Source organism: Tursiops truncatus, chromosome 20 (assembly GCF_011762595.2).
Source record: "Tursiops truncatus isolate mTurTru1 chromosome 20, mTurTru1.mat.Y, whole genome shotgun sequence".
NCBI classification, from domain to species: Eukaryota; Metazoa; Chordata; class Mammalia; order Artiodactyla; family Delphinidae; genus Tursiops; species Tursiops truncatus.
The window spans coordinates 43,625,575-43,641,892 of NC_047053.1; the positions used below are offsets into that span (position 1 = coordinate 43,625,575).

General features: G+C 53.7%; 1 protein-coding gene across 5 annotated transcripts; it reads left to right on the top strand.

Annotated features, from left to right (window-relative positions):
* The first annotated feature begins 250 nt into the window (after window positions 1–250).
* Window positions 251–16,317, top strand: LOC109551402 (angiotensin-converting enzyme-like protein Ace3). Of its 5 annotated transcripts, XM_073797075.1 has the most exons (11): window positions 251–3,298; window positions 3,804–3,934; window positions 5,082–5,178; window positions 5,257–5,429; window positions 5,702–5,925; window positions 6,050–6,194; window positions 9,085–9,207; window positions 13,023–13,207; window positions 13,582–13,670; window positions 13,963–14,138; window positions 15,765–16,317. In XM_073797075.1, exons 4-7 carry the CDS (start codon window positions 5,275–5,277, stop codon window positions 9,164–9,166), a joined length of 606 nt encoding a protein of 201 aa, XP_073653176.1. In that variant the 5' UTR covers window positions 251–3,298; window positions 3,804–3,934; window positions 5,082–5,178; window positions 5,257–5,274; the 3' UTR covers window positions 9,167–9,207; window positions 13,023–13,207; window positions 13,582–13,670; window positions 13,963–14,138; window positions 15,765–16,317. The 5 variants fall into 5 exon arrangements, with proteins under 5 accessions (XP_073653176.1, XP_073653175.1, XP_073653174.1 ...); XM_073797074.1 differs by having other exon boundaries at window positions 13,582–14,138; XM_073797073.1 differs by having other exon boundaries at window positions 13,023–14,138; window positions 15,742–16,317.
* Window position 16,318: the final 1 nt, after the last annotated feature.

Consider the following 16,318-nt stretch of genomic DNA (forward strand, 5'->3'; position numbering starts at 1 on the left):
AAAACAGACATGTAAAAAAAAAAAAAAGACACGTAGATCAGTAGAACAGAATAGAGAGCCCAGAAATAAACCCATGCTTATATGGTCAATATATTTATGACAAAAGTCAAGAATATACAATGGGGAAAGGATAATGTCTTCAATAAATGGTGTTGGGAAAGCTGGACAGCCAGATGCAAAAGAATGAAACTGGACCCTTATCTTACACCATAGACAAAAATTAACTCAAAATGGATTAAAGACTTGAATGTAAAGCCTGAAACCATAAAACTCCTAGAAGAAAATATAGGAGGTAAGCTCCTAGATATCAGTCTTGGTAATGAATTTTTTTGGATTTGACACCAAAAGCAAAGGCAACAAAAGCAGAAATCAACAAGTGGGTCTACATCAAACTAGAAAGCTCATGCACAGCAAAAGAATCCATCAACAAAATGAAAAGGCAACCCCCAGACTTGCGGAAAATATTTGCAAATCATATATCTGATAAGGGGTTAAATATTCAACATATATAAAGAACGAATACAGCTCAATAACAACAACAAAAACAATTTGATTAAAAAGTGGGCAAAGGGGCTTCCCTGGTGGCGCAGTGGTTGAGAGTCCGCCTGCCGATGACAGGGGACACGGGTTCGTGCCCCGGTCTGGGAAGATCCCACATGATGCGGAGCGGCTGGGCCCGTGAGCCATGGCCGCTGAGCCTGCGCGTCCGGAGCCTGTGCTCCGCAACGGGAGAGGCCACAACAGTGAGAGGCCCGCGTACCGCAAAAAAAAAAAGTGGGCAAGGATCTGAATAGACTTTTTTTTCCAAAGAAGACATATGGATGGCCAAAAGTACATGAAAATGTGCACAACATCACTAATCATCACTAATCATGAAAATGCAAATCAAAACCACAGTGAGATATCACCTCACACCTCTGAGAATGGCTGTTATCAAAAAGACAAGAAATAAGTGTGGGCAAGGATATGAAGGAAAAGAAACCCTTGTGCACTGTTGGTGGGAATGTAAATTGGTGCAGCCACTTGGAAAACAGTATGGAGGTTCCTCAAAAAATTAAAAACAGAATTGCCGTATGATATAGCAGTTCCACTTCGGGTATGTATCCAAAGGAAATGAAACCAGTATCTTGACATCTGTACCCCCATGTTCATTGCAGCATTATTTACAATAGCCAAGATACGGAAACAACCTTAGTGTCCATTGATGGACACTGAAAATGTAATACACACACATACACACACACCCACACACCCACACACACAAGAATACTATTTAGCCATGTAAGAGAAGGCAACAACATGAATGGAACTTCAGAGCATTATGCTAAGTGAAAGAGGTCAGACAAAGACAAATACTGTATGATCTCACTTATATGAGGAATCTAAAAAACAAAAAAACACCCCAAAACAAAACAAAACTGAACTGAACTTATAGATTGGTGATTGCCAGAGGCAAGGGTGGGAGGGTGGGTGAAACGGGTGAAGGCAGTCAAAAAGTGTAAACTTCTAGTTACAAGATAAGTCCTGAGGATGTAATGTATAGCATGATGACAATAGTTAACAACAACCAAAAAGTACTATTTTTATCATAGTAGATGGTCCTCTACCTTCCGTGCCTCCTCCTGACAGCAAACTCATAGTATCGGGCTCTCCCTGGGGAAGCAGGTGTAAGAACAGGGAAAGGGAGGAAGGGTCCTGCACAGCCCTGGGATGGTCATACATCCCACAAGAGAGAAAAAGGCCAAAAATATGAACATAGGAGGTCAAGTCAGAAGAACACGGAGAGACAACTGTGCTTCCAGAGTCCAGAGACCCGGAGATGTCATTTCCTTCCATCCATCCATCCTCCCACCCACCTGCTCAGAGGTAATCTCAGCCTGTGGAGGGAGGAGACGCATCAATCCCTGGTCATGGCCAAGGGTGGCTCCAGTGCCAGGGAGAAGTGACCGAGTAGAGTGAGACAAGCTCTGGTGTAGAAGTCAAGAGCCCTGGTTCTCCTCTTGGCTCTGCCACTGACTAGCTGTGTGAATCAGGTTGTATGGCTAGACCATTCTGGACCTCAGTCTCCTCACCTGTAAAATGGGGACAGTTGGACCAGAAGGTAGATGGGGGCTTTCCAGTTCTGACGTTCAATGGCTGATCCTTTGGCCCCTGATGTTACAATATGGAGCTTGATCGTGATTAGCCCATAGCCTCACCCAGCTCTGCTGTTCTCCTGGCCATGGGAACAAGATGGACTTGCCCTGGACCTTCCCTACTTGTGTTCTTCTATTATGGGCAGCTCTTGCCATGGCTCAGGACTGAGGCTGATCAGAACTCAGGTAGCGCTGGGACCTGAAGGAGCATGGGATCAAACAAGGGCACCAGGCAGGGGCAGACGCCTCCCAGGGCAGCATTATACCCGTCTCCTTCTCCGCAGACAAGCTCTACAATGAGGCCGTGGCAAAGGCCTTCCTGCAGTTTTATGAGCGTACAGCCTAAGTTGTGTGGAACCAGTTCATGGAGGCCACCTGGAACTATGTCACCAACATCACCAAGAAGAACCGCGGGGAGATGGTGTGGTACCACTTCCACCCCAGCCCCTTCTCCCCTTGCTCTTCTCAGGGGTCTCGGTGGGGGGATGGGGGGGAACCACACTTTTTTGCCCCCTTTCCAGAGCTAGAGGAAAAAGGGAAGCCCCAAAGTACATGTCAAAACAGACTGTAAGCTCCAGGCCTCTTGGTAGCCCTAAAGATCTCTAAGTAAGAGTCTGTTGTTTCTTTCCCCTTGTAGATATCCCCTGCTTGCTTTTAAGGACCAGGCTCCCTCCTTTCTCCCTCTTAGCAAATTTTTAATGATTCCAAACCCTTAAAGTGGGCTTTGGGGGACTTCCCTGGCAGTCCAGTGGCTAGGACTTCACCTTCCAATGCAGGGGGTGCGGGTTCAATCCCTGGTCGGGGAGCTATGATCCCACACGCCTAGCGGCCAGAACCAAAACAGAGCAATATTGTAACAAATTCAATGAAGACTTTAAAAATGGTCCACATCAAAAAAAAATCTTTTAACAAAAAAGTGGGGTTTGGGAGGAGGTTGAGGGGCTGTGAGACCCTGACACTCTCCCTCAGCCTCACATGACAAACACAGTGACCCTCCTTCCAGCTGGACAAGGACGTGGAGCGGTCCCAGCACACGCTGTGCTCTTGGCACGCGGGCCCTCCTGTTTAAGGTCGCCAGCTTCCAGGACCCAGCCGTGAAGCGCATGTTGAGTAAGCTGCAGAACTTGGACAGGGCGGTCCTGCCCAAGGAGGAGCTCCGGGAGGTGAGGACAGGCCCCCAGGTCTCCAGGGTGGGTGGGCTGCCTGACGGGGAGCCGCCGGGGGCAGGAGGGAGGTTGGCAGGCAGGGCCAGAGCTTCCTCTGGAGGAGGAGGGAAGCAGAGGCTGGCGGGAAGATGCCTTGGCCGGGCCTGCCTCTCCAGGCTGGTGGGGCTCGTACCGGGGTGGGCCCACAGGTACCGGCCTGCCCTGGGTGACACCCGTCCCCCCAGTACAACCAGATTGTGGTCCACATGGAGACCACAGACAGCATGGCCCAGGTGTGCCTGAACGAGGGGCCCTGCCTGCCCCTGGAGCCTGAGGAGCACCCGAGCCCACCCCTCCCAGCCCCAGAGTCTCAGCACCAGCCCCTTCCAGGAGCCTCTAGACTCCCACCCTGGTCCCAGCTGCCCTGTTGGGGGGGGCGGGGAGAGTGGGTGCCTGGGGCAGGTGAGGGCAGAAGACCACCAGCCGGAGTGGGGTCCCACCTTGGCTCCTTTTCCGGGCACAGACCTCCAGGAAGTCACGGCCTCCTCCCGGGACCAGAGGGAGCTGCTGTGGGCCTGGCAGGGCTGGCGGGATGCTGTGGGTCACCAGCTCCGCAGCACCTTCGAGCGCTACCTGCAGCTGCGAAGCTCAACGGTGAGGCCCCTCCCCCGCCCCACACCTACCAGTCAGCCCAGCCGGGGGCCGACCAGGTACTGCGTGGGGCTCAGGGCAATGCTGGGAAGGGCGAAGCAGAGTCTGCAGAGGGGAAGGGTGGTGGTAGGACCTGGAGATGGGAACCCTGAGCCCTGCCACTGGGGAGGGCAAGGTGGCTCACTCATTGTGTGGTTCCACGAACGGGGATGGGGCACTTACTGTGTGCTGGTGCTGGGGAGGTTCTGAGGATGCATAGGTGAAAAGACAAAGAAGGTGCCCACCCTCCTAGGGCTTACAGTTCGCTGGGGGACAGACGCACATCTCCAGTTGTTGCCAGCCGGGATGAATGCTGAGCAGGAAGGGGCTGCAGAGAGAGAATAGGGGAGCCCTGCTTCAGCTAGGTGGTCAGGGAAAGCCTTGCTGACGTTTATCCAAGGCCTGAAAGATGGAACGAGCCAGGCAGCAAGAAGAAAAGAGCATCCTGAAGTCCTTGGGAGGAGCTAAAGGAAGGCGGACTGGATGGGTAGGGCTTGAGGTGGGTGAAGAGCGGAACAGGGCTTTACCCAGGTCCTATCCAACCAGGCAAGGGGAAGAGCACACAGTATGTACTTTGCTAAGTGCCTTTCCACCCTGATCTCATCTAATACGGACAGTGGCTTTGGGAGGTGTTTTTCCTGTTTGGCAAATGAAGACCCCTAAGGATCTAGGAGGTCAAGTGGCTTCCCTAGAAGGTGCTTGGGTCTCCTGCCAGCCAGGCCAGGCTGAAGGGTGGTGAGCGCCTCTGAGCCCCCTCCCCTTTCCTGGGTTACAAAGACATGGGGGCCTTATGGCGGTGCACGTACAAGTCCGACACACTGGAAGAAGACCTGGAGCAGCTCTTCCAGGAGCTGCAGCCGCTCTACGTGAACCTGCACGCCTGCGTGCGCCTGCGTGCGCCTGCGTGCGCCGGGCCCTGTATCGCTTCTACGGGCCCGAGCTCATCGATCCGAGGGAGCCCATCCCAGCCCACGTTCTGGGTAAAACCCCAGCTGGCGGCAGAGGCAGGGCGGGCGGAGTGGGCCTCCAAGCAGGCAGGCGAGCAGGCAGGCGCTCAGGCGGGGGAGAGCCGGTCTCCTGCCTCCTCTCAGCCCTCCCCCTCCCCTTCCAGGCAACATGTGGACTCAGTCCTGGGTCAGCGTCTTAGACCTGGTCCTGCCCTTCCGGAGAAGCACCCCAAGGACATCACGAAGATCACGTGAGGCCAGGTCAGCGCTCGGCCTCGGTCTGCCCCTGCCCACTCCGCAGCCCTGAGTGGGGCCCCACGCACTTCCTCTTCCTCACAGCAGTGGAAGTCTGAGAAAATGTTCCAAGAGGCTGAAAAATTCGTCACCTCCCTGGGGCTGCTTTCCACCCCTCCTGAGTTCTGGAAAAATGCCATGATGGAAAGGCCAACGGACGGGCGGGAGGTGGAGTGCCACGCATCCGCCTGGGATGTCTACGAGGGGAAGGACTTCAGGTGCTCAGCCTATGGCCAGCATCACCCCCTGCCTCTGCTCCTTCCGCTCTCCACCTGTCTGCCTGGCTCAGGAGGGCAGCAGGGGCGGGGGGTGGGCCAGGTGGGTGAGAGCAAAGGGCTTGACCGCTGCTTGGATGTGAGGCCTGGAGTAACAGCATAAGGCCCTGCTGGTCTCTGGCTCGACCACCCCCGTCCCTTAACAGAGCCTGAATGGAGAAATCTCTCCTCCCAGGGCATCCCCATGCTCCTTGACCCCTGCCCTTTAACCCTAGGATAAAGAAGTGCACTGAAGTGGCCATAGAAGATCTGCTCTCCATCTTCCACCAGATGGGCTATATCCAGTACTTCTTGCAGTACAAGAACCTCTCTGTGATCTTCCACACAGGCGCCAACCCAGCCTTTGAAGAGGCCGTGGGGTCGGTGATCACCCTCTCGGCCTCCTCCCATAAGCACCTGCTCAACAGAGCCCTGCTCAGCCACCAGCACCAGGATGAAGGTGATGGGGACCAAGGGGATCATAGGAGGCCAGTCTGGGCCTGGGGCTGCAGCTGGGGCTCTCCAGGCAAAGCTGAGGGGAGGGGGAACTGGGAGCAGCCTCCTAACGGCCCCACTTTCCCCAGAAGAGGAGGTCAGTTTCCTGATGAACGTTGCCCTGGAGAAGATCGCCTTCATCCCCTTCGCCTACCTGGTGGACCTGTTTCACTGGAAGGTCTTTGACGGCACCATCGAGAAGGCCGTGTACAACCAGGAGTGGTGGAACCTCAGGTGGGGAGGACCGCTGATCGGGCGCACTGCCCAGGCCCAGCGCTGCTGTGGGCTTTCCCAGGGCTTTCAGGGCAGCCTCAAGGGTACCACCTGCTACTAAAGAGCGCTGCTGCCTCTCCTGTGAGGGCAGAGCTGGGAGTGAGATGCTGCTGACCTGGGGCCATGGGGAAGCCCTGGGGTGGCGTTGGCTGTTTGCTGTCACCGGACAAAAGCGTTTCTGCTGAAGTGGGTGGGGCCCGAGCGTGCAGTCGTGGGGGATCACGTCGAGTGCAGCACCAGCTGAGCAGCCCCCTTAGCCTCTCTGGGGATCCTGGGAGCCCGGGAAGCTCGCACATTCATTGCGCCTGGGCTCCTCCAAGAACAGGACACTGCCTGCCGGGCAGGCCTTCCTGCTCCCCCCCTCCCTTTCTGTGCCCACCAGTGGGACCAGCAGAAGGGGTGTTTGGGGGGCTGAGATCCTTCCCTCCTGTGGAAAGAGTCCTCATGGGACAGGGGCAGGCCCAGTGCCCCCTTTCCTGCTACCTGGACACGCACACACACCTGCCTCTGACTTAGCATCCCCAGACCTGTCTGCGGGCAACAGAAGGAGCACCACCAGCAGTCGGGCGGCATCAGTCTTGAGCGAGGGGCACCTGTGTCCATCCCATCACTGACCCCTGGCTGTTTGCTTGGGTAATAACTGCCCATGACTATGGCTCCTCCATCTTCACTAGGCCTCAGACTGACCAGCTCAGGTCTGCTTGCAACAGACGACCCTGATGGGCCTGCTAGCTCTGCACCAGGCCCTTACGTTGGCCATTCACAGAAGAAGGTGTGACCACCCTGCGGTCACACCGCCATCCAGGGATGGCAGAGCTGGGCGCCCCTCCCTTTGTCCTCTCACCCTCACACCCCCGCCCTGAATACAGGGCCAGGCCTCACTGGAGGGACTGGCGGAGTCTTGACTTCGTGCCCCCTCCGAGGGCACCCCCACCAGCCATCTGAAGTGCCTGCCCAGGACCTTTTCCTTCCTCTCCCGCCCATGCCCACCACCACCTGAGTGATGGAAACCTGGGGTTGAGGGAGAGGGACGGCAACTCCCTGGTCCTTGAACAAAAACCTGTCAATGAGAGAGGAACTTCCCTCAGAGGATAGTTCAAGGCTCCAGTGGGCCAACAGTGAAACGATGAGCTTGTTCACAGTCTTTGTCTCATCCCAAAGATGGGTCATTTTATCCCCATTTCACAGACAACATTTTACAACAAGGCTCAGTGACAATAACTTTCCCATAGTCACACAGCTCAGAGGGGCAAAACCAGACCTGAACATGAACGTTATTAGGGTCTGCCCATGACTGTTCTGTGTCCTGCTACCAATTCCCTGATCCCTAAGCCTCGGTTTTCTTCATCTGTAGAATGGGAATAGGAGTAGTACTATACCACAGGGATGTCACTCTCTTTTCTTCTTGGTACTTCTTTTTTTTTTTTTTTTTATTGGAGTATAGTTGACTTAAATGTTGTGTTAGTTCCAGATGGACAGCACAGTGAATCAGTTATACATATACATATATCCACTGTTTTTTTTTTTTAAGATTCTTTTCCATATAGGCCATTACAGAGTATTGAGTAGAGTTCTCTGTGCTATACAGCAGGTTCTCAGAAGTTATCTATTTTATATACAGTAGTGTGTATATGTCAGTCCCAATCTCCCAATTTATCCCACCCCGTTATCCCCTGGTATCCTCTTGGCACTTTTTTTTTTTTTTAATATTTATTTATTTTTGGCTGTGTTGGGTCTTGATTTCTGTGAGAGGGCTTTCTCTAGTTGCGGCAAGTGGGGGCCACTCTTCATCATGGTGCGCGGGCCTCTCACTATCGCAGCCTCTCTTATTGCGGAGCACAGGCTCCAGACGTGCAGGCTCAGTAGTTGTGGCTCACGGGCCTAGTTGCTCCGCGGCATGTGGGATCTTCCCAGACCAGGGCTTGAACCCGTGTCCCCTGCATTGGCAGGCAGACTCTCAACCACTGCGCCACCAGGGAAGCCCCGGCACTTTTTATCAGATGAAACGACCTTGTTGGTTGGTCTACAACCGTCCCCCATCATTAGGATGAAAGCAGTGACCTTGCCTAGCTTATTCCCTCCTGTGCCCCCAGAACCAGGACAATGTTGAGTGAGTCTGTGTGAAGAGCTTGGCACGGTTCCTGCAGAGAGGAAGTGCTCAGTGTTCACTATTGTTATTTGATTCTGATTCCCAATCCCGTGTGTTTTCAACTCATTTATTTAATCAGTAAAAATGCATTAAGTGTCCTCTGCATGCCAAGTCGCTTTGATAGCTGTGCAAATGTTTCAAAAGGAAAAGGCTCTGGGAACCCTACCGGATGGCACTATCAAGCCCCCAGTTTGCCCCCCGCCCCCAGGTTGAAGTCCCAGGGCCTGTGCCCCACTGTCCCTCGGACAGAGGATGACTTTGATCCGGGCGCCAAGTTCCACATCTCTGCCAGCTTGCCCTACATTCGGTAAAGGTCTGGGCGCTGCCAGAAGAACCGGCTCTTCGAGTTGGGAGTTGGGGGCATAGGACCCAGGCTGAGGATTTCCAGGAAGGCAGCAGATCCAAACGTCCCCCTGCACCCTCCCCACCTCCTCCCATCAGACGGCACAGCCTTCTGAGGGCCATGCCCTGAACCCACTGGGCTTTTACGTCAGCTCCCGCGTGGAGGGCAGAGCTGATGGGAAAGCGTGTGTCATGTCCCTGAGAGGAGGGAAGGAACGAGGGAGGCCAGCATAGGTTTGATTCAGAAGGCTAGGAAGGAGAGCCCTTGCAGTGCTCCAGGGCCAGCCTACCCCACTGTGACTGCGGACCCAGGCCCACCTCTGCCACCCCTCCCTAGCCAGCCTTGCCTTCTCTCCCCAGGTACTTCCTCAGCCTCGTGCTCCAGTTCCAGTTCCATGAAGCACTCTGCAAGGCCTCAGGCCACGTGGGGCCCCTGCACTGATGCGACTTCTATAACTCCTAGCTGGCTGGGAAGCTCCTGGAGTGAGTGCCTTCCTCCCTCCCCTGTCCTTGGCTCCCCTTCCCCACCTTGCAGGAAGCCTGCCCCAGGGCCCCTCTTCTCACCTGGCCACCCTAGGCCCCCTGAGCAGAGCTTGTGTTCTAGTGGAAGTTCTTCCTTCTGTCAGACTGCAGTCTCTCCTATGTTAATCAAAGCTCATTTCCTCTTGTGTAGCCCCTTGTGGTCAGAGAGACTGTTTAGCCCCTCCTGCTAACACACACACACACACACACACACACACACACACACACACACACACACACACACACACACACACACACACACACACACACACACACACTCACTCACTCACTCACTCACTCACTCACTCCCTCCCTCCCTCCCTCCCTCTCTCCCTCCCTCACTCACATAGCCAATAAACCAAACTGTCCCAGATCAGAACCCAGTGTTGGAGTCCTGCCTCTGCCTCCATCTTCCATCTGAATCCCCTTATTCTTTCCTGGCAAGTCGCTTGCCTAGCCTCTCAGCAGCATTTGATAAGGTGCACTCTGCTTTTTCCACCTTTTCTTGGAAGCATCTGAACCCAGTTCCCAGGCCGATCCAGGTGGCTTTCACACCAGCCTCTTGGCACACTCTGATCAGCTGTGGTCTACTTTGACCCCCTACCCGCAGTCTTTTTTCCTGCACTTGGTATCTAGCCCATCCTTTCCATCCCTGCCTCTGTGGCACTGCTTTCTGGTCCTGAAGCAAACCTGGAGTGGGGCGAGAGGCTGACCTGATGGTGGGAAGCATTTACTGCTACAGGCTGGGCTCTCTAACAAGCGCTCTTACAGTGTTTCACATTAGCAGCTCATAACTTTGCAAAATGGATATTATTATCCACATTTCGTAAATGATGAAACCAAAGCTAAGAGAGGTAATGTGATCCCCTAGTGCACATCGCTCAACTAGGAAGTGGCAGAGTCATGCTTTGAGGCCCAAACTGACTCCAGAACACAATATCTTTCACCCTGTTGCTTCCATAAGTTAAACGATACTGGTCTGGTGAAGCTGACCTAGTCCACTGGTCCTAAGATCAGCGCTCCAACCACTGAGACATGAGGCCCACCCAGTGACATGGTCTTTTCCCCATTGAGTTTCAACCGATTTCAGTAGGTCCATTACCCTAACATGTCAAGGTCATGTTGAGGTTTTTTTTGGGTTTTTTGTTTGTTTTTTTTTGCGGTGGTGCGTGGGCCTCTCAATGTTGTGGCGTCTCCCGTTGTGGAGCACAGGCTGCGGACGCGCAGGCTCAGCGGCCATGGCCCACGGGCCCAGCCGCTCCGCGGCATGTGGGATCTTCCTGGACCAGGGCACGAACCTGCATCCCCTGCATCGGCAGGCGGACTCTCAACCACTGCGCCACCAGGGAAGCCCCAAAGCCTCTTTTTAGTATCCTAATAATTACCCACAATAATTTAGTATCCTTTGCAAATTTAATGAGCACATTTGTGATTCCACCATGCCATTCATCAGTAACCACAAGGCCAGATGGAGTTGCAGGACTGGTCCCTGCCTTTGCTTGCAGGAGGGCTACACCTTGCATGCCTTCTTGTCTGCCTAGTCTATTTGCTTTTCTATCTTTTCGTACTACAGCAGTTTATTCTAGTTGACTGCCCAGGTTTGAGCTTCTCTGAATGTGTGAAACGTAAGAGGCCTCTCTGCTTCCTGCATTCATGTCTCTGGCTGCCTATCATTTATTCATTCAGCAAACATTTACTTGTGCACGTGCCAACCAGCCTGCCCTGCGTCCAGCAGGGGGCAATGGGCCACAGGATAAATCAATAACCGTAATCCAAGAAAGGAGATGGTGCAGTAAGAAAGGGCTTTGATGAACATGTAAAGAGAGTGAGGAGGTCATGCCAGGGGATCAAAGAGGGATCTCTGACCCCCAACGCAGGAGTAGAAAAAATAGCAGACATCCATTTTCTATACATCAACTCACTTTTGTTTTGTGGTGTTTTCTTGTTTTGGCCGCACCGCGTGGCATGTGGGATCTTAGTTCCCCGACCAGGAATCGAACCCGCACCCCCTGCAGTGGAAGCCTGGAGTCTTAACCATTGGACCGTCAGGGAATTCCCAACATCAACTCACTTTTGACTCTGAGCCTTCATCCCGCTTGGTCGCTGGGACTTTTGAGCTCAGTCATTCTCATCACTTCCCACCCCCACTCCACACAGGGCACACAAGGCTCCCAGGGTGTGACTTGACACCAAGCATGTAGAAGCCTTGCCGGTCGTCACTAGGCATATTGTGGAGGGATGGGGCAGGCACGTGCTTGCAGGGGAGAAGGGGAGGGGCAAGATCCTTGGCTGCTCTTTTGCCTAACACAGCTTAAAACTTGATTTTGTTATTTTTGACTCATCTTCCTAAATGTGATTGCCGTGGGACAGCCTCTGGGTTGGTTCTCCTGGGAAGAGAGGGTCAAAGTGGACTTGGTCCAAATTCCCAAAGTCCCCTGCCTCACCCAGCCAGCCATGAGGACCTGACCCTGTCCATGGGGCCCGTTGCTGCCACGTTGGAGTTGAGGGCTCCAGGCAGTGCCCAGTTGTCACCCTTGCAAGTCTCATGTGCTGCCCACATCAAACCTCTTGTCCCGCCCAGCCTGAAAGACTATTTCTGAGTAGGCAGACTGTGAGTGGTTGAAACTTTTCCCCCACCAGGTCCTTCCTTTTTCCCAGGACCTGGCATCTGATAAAAATCTTCTAACTTAAAGTTAGTTTTGTTTGTTTTTTTCTTTCTATCTTGATGACTTTTCTCCTCCATTTCTCTAGGCTCATAACTACATTTCCCCCCAGTGGTTTCTTCCAAGGATCCACTGACCTTTAGCTTCCCCACCTCATTCTTTCCTAGCTGTTTATTAAGCGATGTGTATAAGTCTTTGCAAGCAGCAAAGCCCTCTGTGCTGCCATGATGTGACTTAATCCTCACCACAGTGAGATGCAAGTATTAATGGAACCCGGCTTTACTGATGAAGAAGCTGAGGCTAAGAGAGCTTAAACTGACTGTCTGTGGTTGTGCGGCCCGTAGCTAGCACTGCTGGATCTGCACCTGGGTCCTGTTAGTCTAGATTCCACACTCTGACTTCTGGGCCTCTCAGCCCCACCTCTCTCCTGGTCGGATCAGGGGAAACAGGTTGAGAAGCATCAACATACGCCTCCTGCTACCTCTGCCTAAGGCTAGACCCCCTGCCACCAAGCACTAGGTGTGCCTTGAGACAGAGCTGACATTTCTGCAGCGCTGCAGGCAGTGCACAGGACACATCCCATGCTTATTATCTCTCTAATCATCCCAAACGCTCCCTGTGAGACCGGGAGAGACTGAAGAGTGACCTCTCTCTACTAACACTGAACACCTCATGGGAAACATGAGGTTTCCCTCTTGACTTTAGGCTTATTTGAGTCCAGGAGAACAATAATCATCACAGTAGTAGTAGTAATAATAATAATAATAATATTAGGCAAACATTTATTGCCTACCTAGTATGCTCCGAGAATTGTGTTTATTTGGCCAACACAGCAACCCTAGGAGATAGGTACTGTTATTTTCTCCATTTTATGGATATGGAAATTGTAGTTCAGAAAGGTTAAGTACTTGCCCAAGGTCCCACAGCTGAGCCACAGAGGACTCAAACACAGGTTGGTGTTATTTCAAAGCTTATGATTTTATCCACTGTGCTGAGCTCTGTTGGAAGAGTCTGGGTATCACAGCCCTAAAGGCGGGGTTGGGCATACGGAGGGGTCCCAGCAGCATCAGCTGACTCCCCCACACAGCCTCACAGCTGTACCCACTCTCCCAGGGATGTCCTAAAGCTGGGCTTGAGCAAGCCCTGGCCAGAGGCCCTGCAGAAGATAACCGGGGAGACCAAGGTGTGTACAAAGGCCCTCATGACCTACTTCAAGCCCCTGCTGAACTGGCTGGTCACCGAGAATGTGCGGCGTGGGGACATCCTGGGCTGGCCAGACTTCAGCTGTTCCTTTGAAGGTTTGGTAATCTGACCCTAATCCCACCACTGTTCTAGCCCCAAGCCCTACCCTAGCCTGCCCTGGGCCAGCCCTTACTGCAACCCAGCCTTCACCCCTAGCCCATCTATGACCTGACTTTCTGCTGTGGAGCCCTGTCTGCACCTGATGCAGCCTCGGCCGGGACCACAGCCCACGCCCCAGCCACTAGCTCGCTCGGATGCTTCCTTGCCCACTCTCCAGCTAGACTGCCGGGCTGGCTTCTGAGCACGGGGTGGGCACCTTGCCTCCCGACCCTTGCACGGAGCCACTGCTGGGTCCCATGTGGTACACAGCCCTATCTGTACCATCCCTTCCTTCTCTTCCTTTTGCTCTCTTTCTCACTCTCCTTCCCAGGCAAGGCCCTCAACTTTGGCTTGGAAGGTGGGTGCCAGAGGCTGAGGGAGAAGGCCCGTGGCAGTCAGATCCTCTCTGATCACCATGAGGTACCCTCCCCAGTTCCACCTGCTTGGCAAGATTCCTGTGTCTTTCACAGAGAAAGAAACAGACAGGGAGGCATTCCTGGGTCTGGAGCTGGACCCTGCCCAGGCCAAATCTAGGCAGTGGGTGTTGCTGGCCCTGAGCTTTGTCATGTTACTGGTGGTCCTGTTGCTGGCCTACAGGCTGTACATCCTGGAAAAAAAGCTCACTGGCCCAAGACACCAGTGCGCGGGACACCAGTACTCAGGACACCAGAGCACAGGACACTCAAGTCACCACCCAAAGCCTGCTTTCTAGGCACAGCCATGGAGCCCCACCAAGTTGACAAAGAACAGTGGCTGCTGCTGGGCCTCTGCCTCATCCTGATGCTGCGCTCAACCGGCCTGACCGTTCGGATTTTCACACAGCACAGCAGGAAGCCCCCGTGGATGAGAGCTGAATGGTGGAGCTGGGACTAGACACCAGTGTGACTGGTGAGGCTGGGGGGCAGGAGGAGGGTGGCCAAGCCAGAGAGGACGTTGGGGAGGTTGAGGAGGGGGCCGCTTGCACACATAGTGCCCTGCTGTAATGGGTGCAGCTGTGGCAGATCTGGGTCCATGCGGAGTTGTAACTGTGTGTGTGTGAACTCGTGTATGTGAGGCCATGTGACTGTGTGATTCCATGTACGCCCTGGGTTCCAGGCCAGCCTCCTTCCCTGGGGGCGCAGGAACCATGGTTTTAGTGACTCAGGGGCTTTGTTCCTCCAAGCCATCCCCCAGCCCCAATTCATGCCCAGAACTTGTTCTTCATAGTCATGCTTTCTTTAGGAGCCCAACTGTGGGGCTGGACAGGGACTGCAGTACCCGAGGAGAATCTGCTCTGGTTAGAAACTGGACACTGCTTCAGTCCCCTTATAAAATGTATTCAAGTAGAGCCAGACGCTCCTGTACAAATCATCAGCGCCCAGTTCACGAGCACGAGGCTCTGTATACTGGCCGGCACCTCTTTCTGCTGATCCTCTGGCCTGCCCTGTGTTGGGCTGCATAATCCAGCCCCCAAAAGCTGCTTGCTGGCTGTCTGAGATGCAAGTAGCCTTACAAACTGCCCCATGGCCCTCCCTGCCCCAGTCCAGGCCCTCCCAAATGGAGAGAGTGGGTAGCTGGGCACCAAGAGAAGCTTGATTAATGATTGACTTCTTTAATATTTAAACAAAGCTCATCTCCAGCCACTGCGCTCCATAGATGGCCTGGTTCAACACACACACCTGCTGCCTGGGCTGTTGCCCTGGGGATTGAGCACAGGGCAAACAGCACCTTTCCAGGCTCAGTGGGGGAGGGGAGGATGGGGAGGGAGAGCTTTAGGAGGACATTGGGGAATGAGTACTCCAGGGGCAAACCTAGGAGGAGAGAGGGAAGGCCTCTGCTCCTGCCTCTTCTCACCCTTTCTTTCTTGTGTTGTCTGTCTAACCCAAGGATGCCACACCCAATATATGGGAACTTATTGAGTTTGGACTGAGGCCCCAGGGGCTGCTGGGGAGGCTGAGAATCAATGCCTGTCGGAGATTAGGGAAACCTTGAGGAGAAGTAGCATCACAGCCAGTAACCACAGAGGGGAGGCACAGGAGCTCCAGTTGAGCTAGTGGGAAGGTGGCCAAAAGATGGAACTGGCTCTCTCTAGATTAAGGATCTGAGCCCAGAATTCAGGGGTTCAGGGTACAGAAGGACTGTACCCATAGGCTGAGACCTCCATGGATCCTACCTCTGCCCAGGTTTCAAGAGGTCTTCTTGAGTTCTGGCTGAGCCCAAGCACTTCCTGTTCTGACCGCAGGCTCCACAGGCTCCTCGTTTGATGTCTCTGTCACTGCTCTTGCTTTGCTGTGCTGCAGTGTCCTTATTTGTCCCCATTACTAGCTGTCAGCTCTGTAAGGGCAGGACACTGTGTAACACCTGTAACCGGCACAGGCCATGGCACATAGTGGGGACTTGGAAAATGTTTGAGTAAGTGAATGAATGAGTGTCCCACTGCCCAAATCCCTCCTCAGAGCTCAGCACCCCACACACTGAGCCCATGAGAAACAGCCCCACCTTTCCTCCACAGACAGCTTATCCCCCTACACACAGGGTCAGCCAGGACAACTCTGCCCCCAGCAGGAGGCCACACTTGCAGCCCTGCCATCCCCCAGCCACAGTGGCCAACGAGGCCCCCAGCAGGCATTGTGGCTCTGCGTGGCAAAGGCACATCCGACCCAGGACTCTGAGCCTCTCACCTGGACTCCAGCAAAAATCTCACTGAGCCTCCTTGTCCATCTTCCCTCCCCCACCCGCCATTGTAAAATTTCTTTCACTGGACTATTTCCTTCATGCGTAATTGCTAAACAACTTAGTTGTCCATCAGTTAAATCTAGATGTTCAAAATGGCATCTGAGGGTCTTTATCATTCCCTTCTTCTCCCACCTGACCTCTCCCACCCCCCCAGCTCAGACCCCTGCACTGATCCCACCATCAGCCTTTGCCTGAAGTGCATGCCCCATTTGAATGCTTGCCCTCCAAGGCCTGGCTTGAAACTGGCCATTGGACCCTCTGCAAAGCTCCAAGCCCACCAAGATGCTCAGTAAACTGTGGTCCCCTTCTCTCCCTCCTCTCCAAGAAGCCTCTTTCAATAAACCTCACCCCAT

Excerpts from the sequence above, each read along its gene's own strand:
- LOC109551402 (XM_073797073.1), top strand. The coding sequence starts at position 5,275 with ATGTTCCAAGAGGCTGAAAAATTCGTCACCTCCCTGGGGCTGCTTTCC. Across the intron at positions 5,430-5,701 it reads TACGAGGGGAAGGACTTCAG|GATAAAGAAGTGCACTGAAG; the intron begins GTGCTCAGCCTA and ends CTTTAACCCTAG. Across the intron at positions 6,195-9,084 it reads CAGGAGTGGTGGAACCTCAG|GTACTTCCTCAGCCTCGTGC; the intron begins GTGGGGAGGACC and ends TTCTCTCCCCAG.